Source organism: Coturnix japonica, chromosome 14, assembly GCF_054131305.1.
Source record: "Coturnix japonica strain WE chromosome 14, WE-NBRP24, whole genome shotgun sequence".
NCBI classification, from domain to species: Eukaryota; Metazoa; Chordata; class Aves; order Galliformes; family Phasianidae; genus Coturnix; species Coturnix japonica.
Genome location: NC_140676.1, coordinates 9,656,156 through 9,675,290, shown reverse-complemented (window position 1 = coordinate 9,675,290; position 19,135 = coordinate 9,656,156). Strand labels below are relative to the sequence as shown.

Sequence of the window (19,135 nt, the reverse complement as noted above, 5' to 3'; positions counted from 1 at the left end):
AGTTAGCTGCAGTTCGAGTCACATATATATCAGCAGAGCGCAGACAAACCTTTACACAGAGCTAAGTGCAACTGCTGTAGTGACACTGCTGTCACTTCAATACGGAGCTGTAGCTCTGAGATGCAGACAAGCACATCCTACTGGGGATCAGACTGAGGAAATCAAATTCGCTTTGCTATGATATGAGACAGATTCAAACCCAAATGTACAGACGTGAAAGACTAGATTACTCATACCATTCATTAAGTAACTTTGGAATCAAATCCCATCAGCTTCTTTCATCTTCACCTGTATTTGCAGCATCAATATTTGCAGAAAACTTTGGACCAGATTTCAGAAGTGGAGAAGGATTTTTCTCAGTGTTTGCCATCTTTTTCCCAGCTGCCACTGGCATCCTTGCAGGAGCCAACATCTCAGGAGATCTGGAAGTATGTATTTCATTAATTTCATAATACCAGCTGTGGGCTGAAAAAAGAACAAGAAAACTAATTATGAATCAGCGCTGTATTCAGTTTTAAATCATGCCTCATTTGGGGAAGCAAAACTCTCTTTTAACTATCTGCCATGTTATTTAAAAATACCAGTTCACATTTTCTTTCCTAATACATTACGATTATTTACACAAATTACTGCATTCAGATTTGTGTTTCTATATAATTTAAAAGCATAGTTCCACATGCTGCAGTAATGTAGTATTAATGGACCATTTGCAGAACATTAAACAGAGAAACTGTGTATATCTCCTGGTGCACTTTTGCAAAATCTATAACATCATCCCCAAAAACACACCTGTAAAGATTTGTTTGTCCTCATAAGAATCAGGGGAGATCAGCTTTTTCTATTCAGGGTCATAGCAGAATAAATAGAGCATTTACTGAAAGCAAATATGTCCCAATCCCTTGTCACTACATCTGCTCAAAAGAAAAGATGCAGGTTTACAGCTGTGACAGAAGAAAAGAGTCTGAGGAGAAAGGGAAAGGAGGTCCAAGGGCACTTAAATGTCTTACTGGGGCGGCTTTGTCTAGCTCACTCTCCTCTTGCAATGCAGCAGTTATATAAGATGGTACTTCCAGTACCCAAACAAACTGGTAAGTCAGAGACAAGAAATTAGTTATAACTTTGAGTGCTCTCTAGTTTTCATGACCGCACAGTGAGTATAATGCAGAGTATTTACGGCCAAATACAAAAATGAACAAATTCAAAGCTCAGCAAAGCATTTTGTAAAACATCTCTAGTAAATATACAGCAACACAATACTACACAGCATTACAATAAACTACAAAATGCACCAGGGTGGGTATCCATGACCCAAGTATTGCCATCTAGTGTTTAAAATAAAACAAAATAAAACACCACAAACAAGCATGTAAACCAAAACACAAAGGGCTCAGCAAAAGAACACAACTCAAACCTAGCTTCCAGCAGCATATCCACTGATGGCTTTGGGCTTTATCACATAGACCCATTGTTCCTGATGCTGTAAGGATTCAACCAAGTATCTATTATTTCTGTACTGGCACAGCAGACACAAGTTCATCAGAATCCTACCATCCTTGACAGACAGTTTTGTTTCCCTCCCTTACAGTGACTGTGTGCCTCATCTCCTTAGTTTCCAGAGGACTGCTTTTGAAGCCAAGCACAGAGCGAAATAGGTGGAATTGGAGCCACTAATAATAATGTTTATGAGATTCCATTTTTAATTAAAAACAAAACAAAACAAATCATTGTACTTCTGCCCCCTGAGACTGAATCAGCCTCACAGTCTCCATCTTTTCAGCAAACAAAAATAATTATTTTGCCATATATGGTGCTCTCTATCTATGGTAAACTCCCGAAGTAGCAGCACTTCTTTCATATGCTATTTGAAAGAGTTTGAACAGACCAAAGGAACCAACTCTCCTGTTGGCTCCCTGCAGTTGTTCCAATCTGTCAGTAGGTTGAGGTCTATGACCAGCTCCTCCAGGCTGTAGATTCCCCACTGAGCATGTTTAGATGCATTAGACAGGTCTAATTAAATTAACCACCCTCTCCAGAAGTCTAAAGGGCAAGCTAAGAATTATTTTAAACATAAAATTGTTAAATCAAATTTCCTGCAAACAGCTATGTACAGGCTTCTGTAGACACTACACATTCAAGTGGTGAGCTAATACAAAGCCTACTCATAGAAAGAGTCCGTCTTACTAGGGACTGCAGAGGACTTAGGAGAAGTTAAGATGATAGCAACTCATTAAATATGTTTATTTGTTAACATAACTTAGAAGTTGTAAAGCAGTAAAGCTTAAATCCTAAGATTTAAGGTTATGGTGTTTAAGACTGCAACATAAGATTTGGCAAAAACAGTGGCACACACACCAAAACTGTATGTATTAAAGCTACCATGATTTAAAGGGCTGAAGGTCTTACAGAGTTGAAATGACTTTGAAATTATTTTTCAGTTCAATAAATCCTTACCTCATTAAAATTATGTTAATTGCTAAACGCAGTTAAGCCATTCATCCCCATTTCACACAACTCACCAAATTATACTTCTTTTCCATTCAATGAGCATTGTTGTTATAACAGCACAACAACTTGTGGCTTAAAATGTATTCCAGGCATCTACGACTAAAAAAAACCTCACTGAAGAAACTTGAGAAGACAGTTCACCAAGTGCTTCCTAGCAGAAACAAACATGCACTAAATTATAACGCAGATCATTGGACTCACTCACAGTAGAGGGAGTTTAGAGCACTCAGAAATGCAGAGTTAGCCCCACTCCTGCAGAATATCCTACAGGGTAAGAGCACTGCACCAACAAATGTTAAGTGGCTATATATGCATAGGGACAGGAGCTATGGGTGCATTTCTAAGTGATAAAAATCTACCTTCTACATATCACAGTGTGATAGGACTCACGAGTCTACAGAATGCAGCATGTGAACTCAGTGTTTTTTGTATCACTGCTTTATTTTAAGGATCCGCAGGGTGCGATACCCAAAGGAACAATGCTGGCCATTCTGATAACAACAGTTGCTTACATAGCCGTTGCAGTATGTGCAGGTAAGCAAAGAAGCTCTATTTGACGTCTTAATTGATACAGTTAAGAAAATTTGAAAACCTGGTATGCAAAGGAGTGATTAACCTCAACAGTTTTTAATCCTGTGGATTTATTATGTAGAGGTAGTTGCTTTGATTTTATTGCATGTAAAAACAGTGAGTAAGAAGAAATAAACAGCAGAAACTAAGGTCTCTGTTTCAGAAGCCAAGTGGCATTTGTCCTGTCTGACTTCACATAGAAGAGGGATTTTCATGTTATTTGGTTGCTTTTGCATTTGATTTAGCATCAAAGACAACTATCTGATAGCACCCATGGTTGCTCATCTTTGTTTTTCCTTCATACTGAGGTTTCACATGGCTTCTACTTGCTCTCCTTAGTCTTACAGAGCACTCACAAGTGATGTGGCAACATGTTTGTTTTATCTGTTGTGTGTCAACATTAACCAATTGTATCTCTTCATGAAGATGTGCGATGTCACTAAGATTCTCACTGCAATGGTACTTTTGAATACTGACTCCTGGAACAGTGGCCTCAGACTGACAATGTACTTCTTAGTTAATTTATTGTTGATCTCTAAAGCATCTGGTTCTCTACCCTTAGACAAATGCATGTCTTCTTTAGTCAACTGGATTATTATTTTAAGAGTAACAGGAGAAAATAGCTGCCTATAAATAACATGAAAAACTGTAATACATGGAAGTAAATTGGGCCTATCACAAAACATTACTTTTTGGGATGATGCCAGAGCAGAGATTGAACAAAATGTATGCAGACCAATAATCACAGTATGGCAAGAACATTCTTCTGTTCTCATGAGGAAGGAATGTAATGATGTATCGTTGTTTCCACAGCCTCCTGTGTTGTGCGAGATGCTACTGGGAACATCAATGATACAGTTATACCTGGGATGAGCTGCAACGGATCATCTGCCTGCAACCTGGGCTATGATTTTTCCAGATGCAGAAGTCAGCCATGTGATTACGGGCTGATGAATAATTTTCAGGTTTTAATAACATATACAACAATAAGCGACTCACAAATACTTTAGTACAAACATGCAAAGATATTATTTACTGCCAAGTGACAGCAACAGGAAGTTCACTTTTATCTAAAAAAAATGAAAAATTTTTTTTTAGAGTAAAGTGAAAAGTCTGCACACTTCGTGTCAGCTTCATGGAAGCTATCCGATGCCACTAGTCTTCCCAGTACTCTGGTTACATCCTAACCTCCTCTTTCAACAAGTACCATGCAGGAGTATATCCTCCAACACCTTCGAACTCAAAGACTTAACAGAGACATCTGGAACTCCTGCCAGATGAGCAGCTCATCTCACTTTCCTTAAAACGTGGATGTGGCTTCACCTCAGGGGTGCTGTGGATGCTTTTAAAGGTTTACACCACAATACAAAAGCCAAAGTTCAGACTCCTTCTAAAAAAGTATCTGAAATAGTCAAGTGAAAAATCAAGTGAAAAGTAACGAGATATTTCTCTTAGGCCAGACAGAGTGCCATTTCTATTCTTCAAAACAAAGCTTAGGCAAAGGATCAAAGTAAAGCAGTTCTGCAGGACCACGACCATAACTCCCAGATGTCTGTGCAGCCCCTCTGCTTCACAGCCACCAGAGGAGCTCACCGCCTACCTGCACATGCTTTTCAACTAGCCATTTGGAGCTTTGAAAGTCACTTGCTTTTTTTCCCCAGCAGCTTCTGCTAAATGGCAGGGCTGGGTAAAAACCTTTAAAGGGATATACCATCTGTATTGCAGACTGCTTTCCTTCTACCCTCATTCCCACGAGTTCAGCTGCTCAAACCCTGTGGAAGCCTTCAAAAAAGGACCTCACCAAAAGCATTAACAGAATTTCATTTCTACATTTATTCTTGCCAGACTGATGTCAGAAAATCTACGTTTTCAGTTGACAAATCTCTAGAATTAACTGTTCTCTTTCCTGGTCTGCTTCTAACACACCAAAAGCACTGGGCAATTGCATCCATCTGCTTCATCTTTTTACTTCCTTCTCTGCTGCTTCTGAACTTAACAACTCTTAATGGTTTAACAGCGGTGAAGGCCAGGAAAAGCCCCAGGAAAGAAAGGCCTTATGGTGCCCACCACTGCTGTTTGCAGAACTGCTACTGTGCCAGCACAGATACACATTCTCTTCCTTTTTTAGCTGTGGTAAATAATATTAAGACCCAAACAAACACAAATCCCTTTGACCACGCTAAGTACTTCAGGGTTCTTTCCTGTTGTTTCCACTTTCCCTTCTTGCTACAAGCGTTCATCTGTCAAGCAAAGGCTGTTACTTATGGCATTAAGTTAGTGAAGGAGGTAAGAAAATCTCAGAGAGTACACATACGCCCCTGCACACAGATGGAGGTTTGTATTCACATTTGGCTGTGGCTTGGTTGCTTTCCACTAAAAAAAGAATAGTAGTATTTCAATACCTCCAGCAGCTTTGTAGTATATTGGCTTTAGGACTACTAAAAGCTGAGACACACAGAAAAATACTACTTAAACAGATCTGTGATAAAAAATGTATTCAAATGTAAGCCCAGCTATTATTTTTCCTTCTTTTTTTTCCTCTACAGGTGATGAGTATGGTGTCTGGCTTTGGTCCTCTTATCACAGCAGGCATCTTTTCTGCTACTCTGTCATCAGCTCTGGCATCTCTCGTCAGTGCACCAAAAGTTTTCCAGGTAGAAATCCAAGTATTCATTTCTTTATACTCCACTTTACTTCAAAAATGAGCAATTTAGTTGAACTCTATGTGCCAAATGCAGTAGATATTCGAATAGCGCTGACATATGTATTTCTACAGAAATAGGCAGGTCTTATCACCTTCCTACAGATGTGGGCATTTAGGATTGCAGCATTCCTTCGGTCAGAGCTCAGCTTGGTGGCAGGAGAGGGGGATGCACACGTATTTGTTTTGTTAGCTTCAAGGCTACTTTCAGGACCACTATCTCCTAACAGAAAGCCTGTCTGTACCTCAGGAATGCCTGGAATCTACAGAAGCTCTCATTCCTGTGCTGGCAGGTGTGCTGAGACTTGCTGTCCACAAGCTGCTGGAAGCAGCAATGCACACAGAATGGCAATGGAGGGCATGGGACAGACAAATAACTTGCACAGATCTGATTTCTGCTTCAGTTTCCATCAATTTAGACTCTGTTTAGGAACTCTGTTAATGTCTCTTTAAAACACTGAATAAGTGTTAAATGTCTGTGATTTTTGATGCTATAATTTAGCAAGATATTGGCTTATCGCCTTATTTGAATGTTTACATGCCATTACGGTAGACATATGTGAACTACTAAGATAGATTAAATTTTTGTTTAGCTGTCTAGTAAGCTGTCACTCACAGAGAATTTCTTCTGATGCAGGAACATCCTGCTTAGCATTTCTCCCTGATTTGTTCATCAGGCTCTTTGCAAGGACAATGTCTACAAAGGACTACACTTCTTTGCCAAAGGATATGGAAAAAACAACGAGCCAATCAGAGGATATGTACTCACTTTTGTGATTGCTATGGCATTCATTTTGATCGGTTTGTATACAGTTACACAAATGCAACAATCTGATGTTTTGAAATTCTATAAACTGATATTTCAATATGATGATTAGCTATAGTTAGAAAAGATTCTAACCAAGTTAGCACACCCAAACTATGTCAAATATGGCAAACTTTGAAAATATATTTCTAGTTGATACTGCATACAGAGGTGAAATAATTTTGACGTAATTAGGAGGCCTGCTCTGCTTAGACTTCTCCATAATTAGCTCAAATTACCAGCACTGGCATCAGAAAATCCCAGTATTGAGTGTTCTATCACTGTTAGCAGTACATTTGGAGGTGTTGAAATTTTAAAATTAGTTTTTCCAGGACTTGAAATTGTGTGACGCTATCAATAAATGGAAAGCATAGTTGAGACAATTCAGATTGCCATTTAAAAAGCAAAACAATACGTTTTAACTACAGATTAATAGTAGCCTTTTTAGAATCACATCTGTCCTCTAAATCACATATTTGAAGTTCTGAAACTTACACCAGCTCCACATCATTAAGAGGCAATCTGCAGAATCAGGGTCAAGTATAACCTTGCATAGCGTATAGATGATATAAATGAGCAGACACATTGGTATGAAATGAGGTATATCAAGGTGATCTTAGATTAGCACCACAGAAAAATACTGGAACTCTCTCTGGACAACAAATCCAGCCAATAAACAGATTTAAGGTATTATCAGGAAAAAGCTGTACACAACTTAGGAAACCAGTACCTGTGCCTGAATTGTGTCTTGCAGCTCAACTGAACACCATTGCTCCAATCATCTCCAATTTCTTCCTGGCTTCATACGCTTTGATTAATTTCTCCTGCTTTCATGCCTCATATGCAAAATCTCCAGGTGAGTCAGCATTCACCACTGATTTAAGTGCGGGCTTCACAAACTCATCTCTGCGAGTTTTTGACTGCGTGTCAGAGAAAGCTGCGGTACCTGTAAAACATCTAAACTATGTGATCTGAAGTTTTACTGCTCCCACTGAATATGATGACATTTTATTTATCTCCAAAAGACAAAAATAATGGCTCTTTCTCTTAAGTTCCCTGCAGTTCTGTAAGACAAAAGAGGCTTTAGTGGATTCCACTGGAGCAAGAAAGCTCCTCCTTAGGGTGTTTTTCCCATTCAACAGGGATAAAAAACCTATAGTATCTCTGATCACATAAAGCAAGCAAGGTGTAGTGGGGTCTTTATGCCCTCCACTGCCAAAACTATAGTGACATTTGAAGAAAGTTCAAAAGAATGGTAATTGTGATGGAAGTGATACTGCCAGGAAGAAAACACACAGAACAAGAACAGGTCCCCAAACCAACATCGAGATAGCACTGAAGTGGCTAGTAGCAGAACTGTAGGGCAGAGTACAATGAGGTCCTGTACAAGGATATCTAGGGAGTCACTCTCTATATTTGCACAGCAAGGGAAAACATAGGCTTACAGGCATATGCATCGCCATTCACCTCAACATCATCATTGAGAACTAAAGTCAATCAGCTGAGCTGCATGACTGTGAGCAAAGAGGAAAGACAATTTCCTGCTACCATGAATCAATTATTCAATTCTAGAAGCAAGGAATACATTTTTGATTTCCAGTGTGAAGAAACCTGTAGTGGTAGCATAAATGCCTACATCAACTTCCTTCCTACAGATCTGCAAGGTGCCATTTGTTCAGAGGGCAGAAGAGATGAGCACTTCTGCTAATTACCTGCACAGCTGAATAAACGCAGATCTGCTCTACGTGGCCTTAGAGCTGAGTAAAAATTATTTTTACAGACTTCATGTATGTGCATCTGATTCAACTCTGCCACTACTCAACATTTTCTGACAAAACTGCAGCCACTTTTTTTCTTTTCTCATTTCCAACAGTTAATTTCTGCCAATTCACAGTGATAGATTATTATAATTGCAAGGCTGCAGGACAGCAAATTTCTTCTCAGCAGGACATTCCCATTCCCTCATTACAAAGACGATTCCAGACAGGGTTTCTCAGCCTCTCCTTGTATCTTCAGTGTTTTGTCCTCACTCCAAAAGAGAGGAAAAAAGGTCTGCTGAACACCTGGCAGAGAACTGCAAACCATGGAGGCTCACTGCTTGTCTCATTTTAATTGCTAGCAAGGGAAGGATTCAATACTGCAGCTGAAAAGCAGCAGGAATAATATCTCTTTAAAGTCAACTGCAAATTATTTTATTTTTATGCATCAAGGCCAGACAATTTCCAAGTTTAAAGGACATGTGTACTTAGAATATTAGTATATACTCTCCTCTCAGCAAGCATTTAGCTCCCATTAATAAGTTCTATACATATGCATCAAAAGGACATAATAGCCTATTACTTGGAGTTAAAGGAAAACCAATTTTCAGTTCCGAACCAGTGAACTTTAATTTGGCAAAAACATGTATAAAAAGAACAGCCATTCAAAGCCAAGCTGGACATAGGAGAAAACAGATTATAGTGAAAGGTTTGCAAGCTCCAGTGCTCAGTGCAGATAGAAATCTACATCAGTCAATACCTGGAAGCAACTGTTGATACACTGCCTGAGAATATGCATGAATCTCTCCCATCCATTCTGACAGAACCTGAAATAAACTGCATGTGGGTCCGTATGTGCAAAGTCAATGGAGTGCCATTTGCTCAATGTATTTTCTACATTTTCAATTCCCTCTATTCTCTTTATACAGGTTGGAGACCTGCATTCAGATATTATAACATGTGGATATCACTTTTCGGAGCCCTGTTGTGCTGTGGCGTTATGTTTGTCATCAACTGGTGGGCAGCTCTCATCACTTACGTCATTGAACTCTTTCTATATATTTACGTAACATATAAGAAACCAGGTAAGGCCATGAGACTTATTTTGTGTATGTTAAGCAGCCTCACTGGACTTTATCAGCATTAATTCTGCTTATAGAAACAGACCTTCCTCTTTCTTCAACACAATCCTTTAGAAGAAAGCCCGACTACCACATTAAACCCCACTTTACATAGAGTAAGACAATATCCTGGTGAACTTTTGACTGTTTAACACTCATTTCAAAGATGGTTCAGGGCTTTGTACAAACATCCCAGTACATCAGTTTACTCCCGCATCTTCAATAAGACTGAATTTGGGCTTTTGCATTACTACTACTTATGATTTTTCTCCACCCATTCACAAAAACTTGCTTGGATTTTGCTGTGCTCGTAGCTGTCTCATCTAGGACCATCACTCAAAAGAGAAACTTGCTGCCCATTATACAACAAAAGTACAAGCTGCATTATTTGTGAACGGACCATTTTCCACGGCCTTCCTATAATTTCTCCCTAAATTAAGAAAGATAGGAACATTTTACTGTTGAAAAAGATTAGTTAGTAGCAAGTTGGGAGCAGTGCACTAATGTAGTACAGCATCAGTACGAGACCATTTAGTCTTTTTTTTCTAAATTAACCCATGTTCAGATTTCAGCGCTAACCATCTGATTTACCTGTTTGGTAGAATAAATAACTCAAAGAAAAAAGATGAGTTTCCTAACATAAGATGTACTTTCACTGCCCATCTTGGGATAGCAGCACCTGGTCTGTGCCTAAGTTTTCTTTTACTCAATTTTCTCTACTTCCGCTTGCTCTCATACCTATTGAGATTGTATGTGGATCTCTTCCTGTAAACATCATCAGCGGGAGGGAATCATCTGTGAAAAGACAGTGTCAGAAAGGCATTTGAAGACTGTTGTCCTTCTCCTAGTATACTGCAATGTCCTTGCTGCAAAGTAGCAGCTTAAGGTCTGGTTAAATTCACTGAAGACACTGTACAAAAGCTATGAATTTCCAGCTCCCCAAGGAGAATAACTTCTGTTCAGTACTCACCTACCAGCAACTGAGTGGTTCAGAACAGTCTAATATTCCTCAAAAGTTGTTTCTCATCTATCTCCTCCACCAAATGGCTGTACAATAGAGAAGAAAGGATATGTATGCCAAAATTGGTTCTGGAAAGCAACTTTTGAGCCATATAGTAGAACAGAACTAATTGGAGCTGGTCACGATGCTTCCTAATGGATTAATTTGAACTTCCTAAAGTTACACACCAAATGCATTACTTGGCATTGTCCATTTTATACATGGGAGAAGGGTACAAACTCTATGAAGCTGAGAAGAAAACACTTACTGAGCAGAGGAAAAATATTGCTTATGATTTACATTAAAAGAATGACATGATTTATTTGTATGTTTGCATAACCAAACCTATTCTCACGAAGCACAAAGAATGATAGATCTGTATCTACGAAGCACAACAGAATATGCTCTGCTTTGGCTCAGGGGTAACATGACTGCTGACTCTGAAACAGAGCAGAGAAAAGCCCATGATTTAACATGCATTATTTGTCTTTATTATATGCAGAAGTAAATTGGGGCTCTTCTACACAGGCTCTTTGCTATATTAAGGCCTTAGATAGTGCGCTGGCATTAACTACAGTGGAAGATCACGTGAAAAACTTCAGGTAAGATTTCCAGTGAAAAATAGAATGGTTTATTCAGAATAAGTACATCTACCAATTAAATACAACCTTTTCCCTCCTTACAGACCCCAGTGCATAGCATTAACAGGAGCTCCTATGATCAGGCCTGCTCTGCTAGACATCACGCACACTTTCACAAAGAACAATGGGCTGTGCATCTGTTGTGAAGTGTACACGGTAAGGTCAACTCATATAAATCTGAAAATTCAGCACCAGTGGGTGCTGCGGATCCCCATTACACATTCCACTCTCACTTGGCACACAATGTTCCCACTGGTGCTGATGGGCTTCTATGCAGACCGTGGAAAAGATTCGTACTGAGAATGAATTTTGTCATAAGCCTTGACAAGAGAGCTATCGGCTGATAAAGAGCCTGCTGGTAAATGCCTCATTGAGATGCATTTCAGAGTTCATAGCAGACGGACCAAAAATGATAAAGGTTTGAAAAAATAAAGCATTACAAGACATATATATATATATATATATTTGAATGGATACAGTAAGGTTAAAATGTAAAAGAAAATTAGGGAGGCAGGATTCTGTCAGGAATACAGCAGAAGAGTCAAATTAACTAAGCTATATTTCCAGCTTTGTCACTGACGTGCAGCACTGGGATTTGGCACGTAATTCAGATCTCTGTGCAGTGGTTTCTCCAAAACTGTAACAAAGCTAATTTTTGAGGATAAACACGCTTTTCTTAGATCTTCTTAGAACCAAAGTATATTCTAGCTCTAAGTAGACAGGAAATTATGAACTTTAAAGGATGATCACCTAGACTCTCATTAGGACAGAACTAAAATAGATGGGCTCTAGTGTAGAAGAGAAGATATATTTTAAATATTACAACAACCTTTTGAGGGGGAAAAAAAGCCTCATGGCACCAAAACGTGCTGCAGAATCTAATACACAGAACCAGCCCAGACAAGATAATGTATTCTTCCACGAGTATAAGAATAATTCATTTGATGCTGTCACTTTGAAGAAAGGGATTATAGAAGAGCTACATGTGACTCTTTCCAAACTGAACGAATCTATAAAAAGTGAATGGCTCTAATCCCTTTGTACTGTAATTACTTGTAGCCTCTCCTGCATCCACTAAGTACAGAATCGAACCCAGCAACATCCTGAAACTAAACAGTTTTATAAAGTTGTGTTTCAGCATGTTTCCTGATTTATCAGATGTTTCTCTACTATTAGCACTTCCTACATAAAACTAAGACTTCACTGTAGTCTATTTAAAAAAAAAACAACAAACAACTACATTTATTTAGCTAGCATAAGCATTTTTTACTATTATTATTTCTCCATTAACACAAGGTAAATTTAATTTGGTTAGTCATAATATCGTGACGCGGTGAACCTTCATAAATTGCAAAACTGTGATGGCAAGCAAATAATAAAATTCCTGGGAGTGGGAATGCCAAGCACTTAGAAGCAGTTTGCTGATACTGTACAAGCTTGTGAGATGTCTTACTGCCAAAGAAGCCTGCAGGGCTCCAGAAAGAGCCATGACCGGGAACCTTCCTAAATCTTCCTTAGCTTTTCTAGCTTGTCAGGAGAAGCTACCATATAATAAGTTATTTTAAATGTGAAAGATTTACATATGAATTTTGAAATACAGTCTCCTGAGCATGAATTTAAGAGCCTTTCTAGTTTTGTACTGTGCGAAGCTTTTAACAATTTCTTTCATTTTTCTGTTCCTTTGGAATCAAAATGGCAGCTTGTCAGCATCCTCAGAAACAGAGATTTAAAAAAGAGCGAAGGAACAACTTCTGCATAAAACGAGTCTCTGTAGCAAACTAAAGTTCTAAGCTACCTGTTTGTGATGAACCAAATTGGTACCACTCCCTGAGTTGCATACAAGGAAACAAAGAGGGTATTCTAAGTGCCTCCAAGTCAACTGTGTCATGTCTTGTGACATGTCTCATTACTACTTCTGTCTGCTGGACACACTTCCAGAGTTTGTAACTCCACTCTTCCATTCTTCCATGGGAAACAAAGACTACTAATCCCACCAATAACATTCCAAAGCCAGTATATGAGCCTCCTGAATGTAATTCTCTGAGTCTCATCTTCACTGCAGAAGAGCAAAACTACTGCTTCAGCTTCCTAAAGACAAGATGAAAGAGAATAAACCAGGCCTCACAAACCCTAATCTCAAGCTTAAGAGCACAGATTTTTGAAATCAACTAAGTTTCAGATAAATGCTCCCACCCTCCTCTCTGTCTTTCTAAATACCTTGCTTACAAACTTGACATCTTCCCTGGGCCAGATTCTTTGGGGTACCAACTGCCAACACATACTCCACTGATAAATCAGCGTACCAGGTCTCGTGACTTGAATACAGAGGTGGATCTTGTCCCATTAAATTAGTGGATGACCACTGGAAGGACCTGACAACAAATGCATTTACACCTCTAATTGTACTGCAACAACACTGTCTTTTTATTAACAGGTAGTAGCATAACAATGTGCATTGAGATCTGCTGAGCTTTGTTTACATCATCAAGTGAGGGAGGGAGTTTATTCACTCTTAGATTCTTCATCATAACTTCGATATTTTTCTAAGACATCGCAGCCCAGAATAGTCCCTCTTTCTGTCGGAATCACTGTTTTTAAGTAATACTAACAGCCTCAGCCTTCTTGAGAAGAATGTGAATCCTGTTAGTACAACAGTACAGCTCTTTTCAAAGTATTGAATCCCTGTGAACTCTTTTTTTGGAAATGTTTTGTTGGTTTTTTTTGGTTTTTTTTTTTACTCTCTCCATTCAGTCCCACAGCAGACTAGGTAACACCTTAAAAATCACTCTATGATGTACACTACAAAGCTTTCTTAGTAATATGTTATTGTATCATGCAGGGACCACGCAAGCTGTGTGTTAAGGAGATGAACAGTGGCATGGCAAAAAAGCAGGCCTGGCTTACAAAGAACAAAAGAAAAGCCTTTTATGCAGCAGTGGCAGCTGACAGCTTCAGAGATGGAGTCAAAAGTCTTCTTCAAGTAAGCTTTTTGTTTACAGAACGCACACAAGAGTGATACATCAAAGCATCCTTTTATGGGAAGCATTTCTGTTTGCTTGTTAAGAAATCCCATGTATATATGGAAAATGTTGTAAATAGAGAGGGCATTCTGAGGGTACATATATTTATAACACAGGTTATTTCATAATAAGATATAGTTCTGGACTATGGAATTATGAGACTAGGGTGGCTGATTCTTTCCTAAATGAACAAAACAGGATTATTTAAAAAGTGTGAGATAGGTATCTACAGAACAATATGAATCTCTGCGCAGCTCTCATGTGATACATTTTAAATCAATTTGATTGCTTGGCATTACACAACAGTTTAAGTAACTAAGAATGTTACTGTGCTCACTGAAATCTTTGTGTAATAAACAAAGAAACAAAAAACCAAATGCTTAAAAGCAAAGGCTACCTAAATAAGCATGCAGTATTTTTCTCCTATTCTAAGAATACAACAGACCACTTCCAAAAGTTCATTTAAATTAAATTTTTAAACTTAAAATGGTTTCAATAAAAATAGCACAGAGATACTGTCTTTGTATTTACCATCTCCCTCTCTCTCATAAATCTGAATATTTAAATATGTAGATACTGACACAAAACGTAGAGAAAATTCATTCTATGATGATGTTTCACCGTCAGTTTATGTACTGTCTCAGTAGGAGATCCCTCTAATGCTTCTGAGAACTGTCATAGTCAGGTCATTCCCTTTCTGTTACTATTTAAGCCACATATAATTCCCTTCCAGCAGACAAAAGGATAACTTTATCATCACTATGATATCCTAAGGACATCTGTATTGGCTTGCCAAGCAGTCAATTGCTTAAAGCAATGCAAATGCAACAGTACTATTCTATCATGCAGTTGTTCTGAAAGTAATACCGCCTTTTTGCTTCCATGGAAACCACAACTGATGCAAAGAGCACAGTTACACTATTAGAGCAAATTCTCAGCTACAAGATTCTGTTTCTCAATATACCTACCACCTCACTATGCTCACCTCCACTGTTTGGTCTTCATAAGTGTTCAGCAAGTGTCAGTGAATGTCAATGGGTGCAATTTTTTTCAGCAAGGGGGAATTCAATTCCACGCCTTTGCTTTATCTGCACTTCCATGTCAAACACCATTTTACCAGACTGCCCCTCTACTGTCATCTGTTGCACAGCAACAACATGTAATGAAATATCAGCAGGAAGGTTCAGCTTCTACTGCTGTACCACCACCATTTGCCTCCTGTGGGCCAATGTACTAACATAGGAGGGATGAGCTTTGGAGCAGTCCTCATGAAAACAAACTCCAAGACTCTACATTTCTACCTATTTTCTTTTTACATACAGTAAAAATAGGCTAGGGTAGTAACTTCATAAGCTGGTGTATCTGTGGGTCTCCTCCTGGAAGTTCCCCATACACTGAGTACTTAGATTTCTGTGAGAGTTAAGTTACCTGAATATAGATCTGATAGCCCTTATTTTGGGGGGCTCTAGCATTCAGACTCAGTTTTGGGGACAATCTAATATCTTGACAAACCATTTGTTCTTATAAGTTGTACTTTTATCTATAAAGCATGCCCAGCTAGTTTGGATAGACAATCCTTTGGAAAGAATATAACAAACAGAATAGAAACAGTCTGTAATCCCAAGGTAAAAAAAAGATTACTAAGGGGGTATGCCTTCTCTGCATATCTGAGGTGTTTAAAAAGAAGACAGGCCATCTATTGGGTATTCCAAATCTGGAAAAAGCTTTATGCTATTACGTTAGAATGAGCGTACAAACAGCACTTGAACTCTCTCTTGATTCCAAGTTATTGAACCATTTTAATAAGATCATGTCAGAAGAAATGCAAATGAATGCTAATTTAGCAAAACTACATTTCTGACATCTGAAAATCATTTTTAGTTGGAATGATTTAGAGCTAATCTTTTTACACGGGTATGAGCATGAAGGACATTCATGAAATGCAATCTAGTCACAAGCTTCCCCAGTACATTACTTCAGTTATCTTTCACCATTACTTCTCATTTACAGTAAGAGCATGTGTGTGTATGTTCTCAAGAAGTGTTTTAATATTGACAGGCCTCAGGATTGGGTAGAATGAAACCAAATACCTTGGTGATTGGATTTAAGAAGGACTGGAGAAACGCTGCTGTCACACAAGTTGAAAACTATGTGGGTGTTATACAGTAAGTAACAGATCAGCATCATCCCCTTTTTTACTCCCTCTATTCTGGAGCATTTCCACACAGAATTCAACAAGTAGAAACAATGAATATACCTAGAGATCTGGGTTCACAAATACTAGCTCTAAAACAGAAGTTCCTGTTCATTTCAAATAGCTCCATGGCTTCACCACGCACCTAGTGAGATCTGCTTAGCAAACATCTGGCACAGAGATTATGTGGCTTGACAACGTTACATAAAGAAGCTGGAGTGCTGTCAGCAGTGCTTTTGCAGAACTATATTTTCCCCTTTTTTTTTTTTTTTCCTCTTTTTTTTTTTTTTTCCATAGGCAGGAGCTCAGTGAAAAACAACCGTAATGCACATACTTAGGGAATAAGAGAACATCATGGAATTCTTCTTTTAAGCCTAGGAGACAGAGAAAGAGCCTTGCATCAAATCTCTTGTGTGCCAAAGGCTCAGCAGCTCTGTGGGTTGGGATTTAGCCAGAAACAGTCATTTAGAAACAGTCTTCTTGGATTCTTGCTCAAAATTCACCTGCAAAGCTGCAGCAAAACCCACCCCAGCTTTGTTATTTCCTCAGAGCAGGGAGAAAAAACTACCTACTGGCAACCTACCTCCTACAAAGCATTGTATGAAAGACCCTTTTTAAGAAATAGCCTATCTTTTCCCATACCCAGTGGTAGTACTCTTACCTTTTTTCTTTTTTTTTTTAAATGAAGATTGTTTATAGAATAATACTTAACCTTGGACAATACTTCCGGCAATTTAATCCAGAACAGCCCAGCACATGGCAGTAATAACTCCCACTGAGCACTAACACTTGAGCAGATGCTCAAGGTAGCTTTCCCTCACCAACACACACGATACAAAAGTATATATTCTCTTCTTTTGCAGTGATGCCTTTGATTTTGAACTTGGCACCATTATTGTCAGAATTAGCCAAGGATTTGATATATCTCAGGTTCTCCAGGTTCAAGGTATGTGTTATATCAACATCTGAATTGTATTTCACATGCACAGTTGTTACAGGTTCTGCACAAGGAAGATTGATGAATGCATTTAGTGTCACCACCCAGTTTCTAGAGTAGTTTCTACACATGTAACCTCTACAGTTCCTCATTGCTTCTGCTCTTTCAATTCTGCCAAAAATCCTCGCTAAAGCCAATGTCCACTGACAGTTACAGAGAAGGCCAAGCCTCACAAAGTTGTGCACACCAGAGAACTCAGCTTCCAAAGCACTTCTGGTACAGGCACAAGCTAAAGCAGGAAAATCATGCCATGCCAGAGCAACCTGTCACTGTGCAGCATAGCTGCTTCCTACTTTTGACACATCTTCCTCAGTGCCTACCTGACACCTCTGGGCTGCTGGGAATTGGGAAGCTGTGCTTTCAGTGACCCAGAAAGCCACAAAAATCTTGAGATCACCAGGAAGCATCAACCCTCCTTTCCACTTTTTTGTTCATTCTTCCTTAGATTAGCAGTACATACCCCTCAAGAGGTGGGAAAACCTTTCCCCATGCAGTTCAGGGGTCATATGGGTTGAAAATGTAGAGAGAAAGCAGACAGCTGTATCTAAACAAAGGGCTTTCAAGAATGACATACAGTGCTGGCCTTGTTTTTCCTCTTTGGGACACAAGAGTCCTACTGGTTCTTCATGGATGCTGGGAAGGGAACGGCTCCATTTAGGGACCCCATTAGAACAATAATTATGTTTTCAGTATGATAACTTTCCCACTTTCTATAAGCTTGTCTACTAGAGCAGACAGATACAACCAAAACCTGGAGGTTCCTCCCAGTGTCCCATGTTCTCCTCACCAGAGAAAGATTTCGTGTTACAAGTTAGATGATATCTATAGACAAGATGCTCTCTGGATGCTCATAGGAAAGGAGAATGGCGACTCTCTGCTGCCGCCTGCTGCAAATTGCCTCCAGCTTCTTCCCACAGCATCCCTGAGCTGCTGACAGACCATGCTCCCGGCTGCTGAAATAACACCCGGAAAAGACATAGGAATCCTAACTCAGCTAAATGAAACTGAATCTAGCTCCTGTCCAACCTTTCTCCCTCCCTCCAAAGAGGATGGGTTCTAGGATAAGGCAGCCCTCCAAAGCAAATCACCTAAGAATTAAAACGATCCAGAAAAACCTTTATATATATACATATATATATATATATATATATATATATATATACACACACACACACACACGAATGTTCACCCTAGCAGCCTGATATGGATGGAGAGCAGCAGTACAAAACAAGACCTTAAGAAAATAGCCCAAAAAGATTTATGCTTTCCTCATCTGCTGTAACACCTACAATAGAACTTCCTATCCACTTCGCATGCCATAAGTCAGAAACTGACTCATGAATAAATACATTAGTTAAAATACCAGTGAGTGAAACTATTAGCAAGTACCAATTGTTAAAAGAGTAGAAATGAGAAAGAGGTAGAAACAACAGAGGAAAAAAAAATCCTCAAATATACAGAAGTGTTTTGAATCAGATGCAGTCTCTGAAGTGGAAAAAAAATGATTATTTTCTATTTGCTATGAAATTCTGTTCAAGAGGGAAACTGAAAATCTATTTTTGAATAACCATTAAGTTAGTGGTTATCATCAGCTCTAATAATTAGAAGCATATGGTTGTCATGGATTATAAAGTAAAAGAAATTATATTCATTTATGCTGACAACTGAGAGTGCCAGCAGTGCTTATGACGTCTAGCTGATCAGGTTTTTTCTTTGTTTTTAAAACTAAAAAAAAAAAAATCCTAAAATTTACCTCATTCTTAGCCCACACACAACTCAAACAGGCATCCCTCCCTCTTGATAAAAGCCTTCTGCAGGTAAATG

General features: G+C 38.8%; 1 protein-coding gene and 1 long non-coding RNA gene across 15 annotated transcripts in view; one reads left to right on the top strand and one right to left on the bottom strand.

Annotated features, from left to right (window-relative positions):
* Positions 1–19,135, top strand: part of SLC12A1 (solute carrier family 12 member 1) — a 47,145-nt gene that overhangs the window by 17,212 nt on the left and 10,798 nt on the right. For all 3 annotated transcript variants that reach the window (XM_015872944.3, XM_015872942.3, XM_015872943.3), the window contains 12 exons: positions 301–428; positions 2,955–3,039; positions 3,889–4,040; positions 5,622–5,729; positions 6,454–6,577; positions 7,336–7,437; positions 9,268–9,423; positions 10,962–11,061; positions 11,145–11,256; positions 13,940–14,080; positions 16,179–16,285; positions 17,178–17,260. In XM_015872944.3, the coding sequence (XP_015728430.2) occupies positions 301–428; positions 2,955–3,039; positions 3,889–4,040; positions 5,622–5,729; positions 6,454–6,577; positions 7,336–7,437; positions 9,268–9,423; positions 10,962–11,061; positions 11,145–11,256; positions 13,940–14,080; positions 16,179–16,285; positions 17,178–17,260 (1,398 nt within the window). The remainder of the gene's footprint in view (positions 1–300; positions 429–2,954; positions 3,040–3,888; positions 4,041–5,621; positions 5,730–6,453; positions 6,578–7,335; positions 7,438–9,267; positions 9,424–10,961; positions 11,062–11,144; positions 11,257–13,939; positions 14,081–16,178; positions 16,286–17,177; positions 17,261–19,135) is intronic.
* The window catches only part of LOC107318751 (uncharacterized), a 44,133-nt gene that overhangs the window by 23,230 nt on the left and 1,768 nt on the right, over positions 1–19,135 (bottom strand). For 9 of the 12 annotated variants that reach the window (XR_014934369.1, XR_014934371.1, XR_014934368.1 and 6 more), the window contains exon 2: positions 237–465. This is a non-coding gene — a long non-coding RNA (uncharacterized LOC107318751). Of the gene's footprint in view, positions 1–236; positions 466–19,135 lie in introns of those variants that run through there. The other 3 variants (XR_014934373.1, XR_014934376.1, XR_014934370.1) reach the window with 2 other exon arrangements.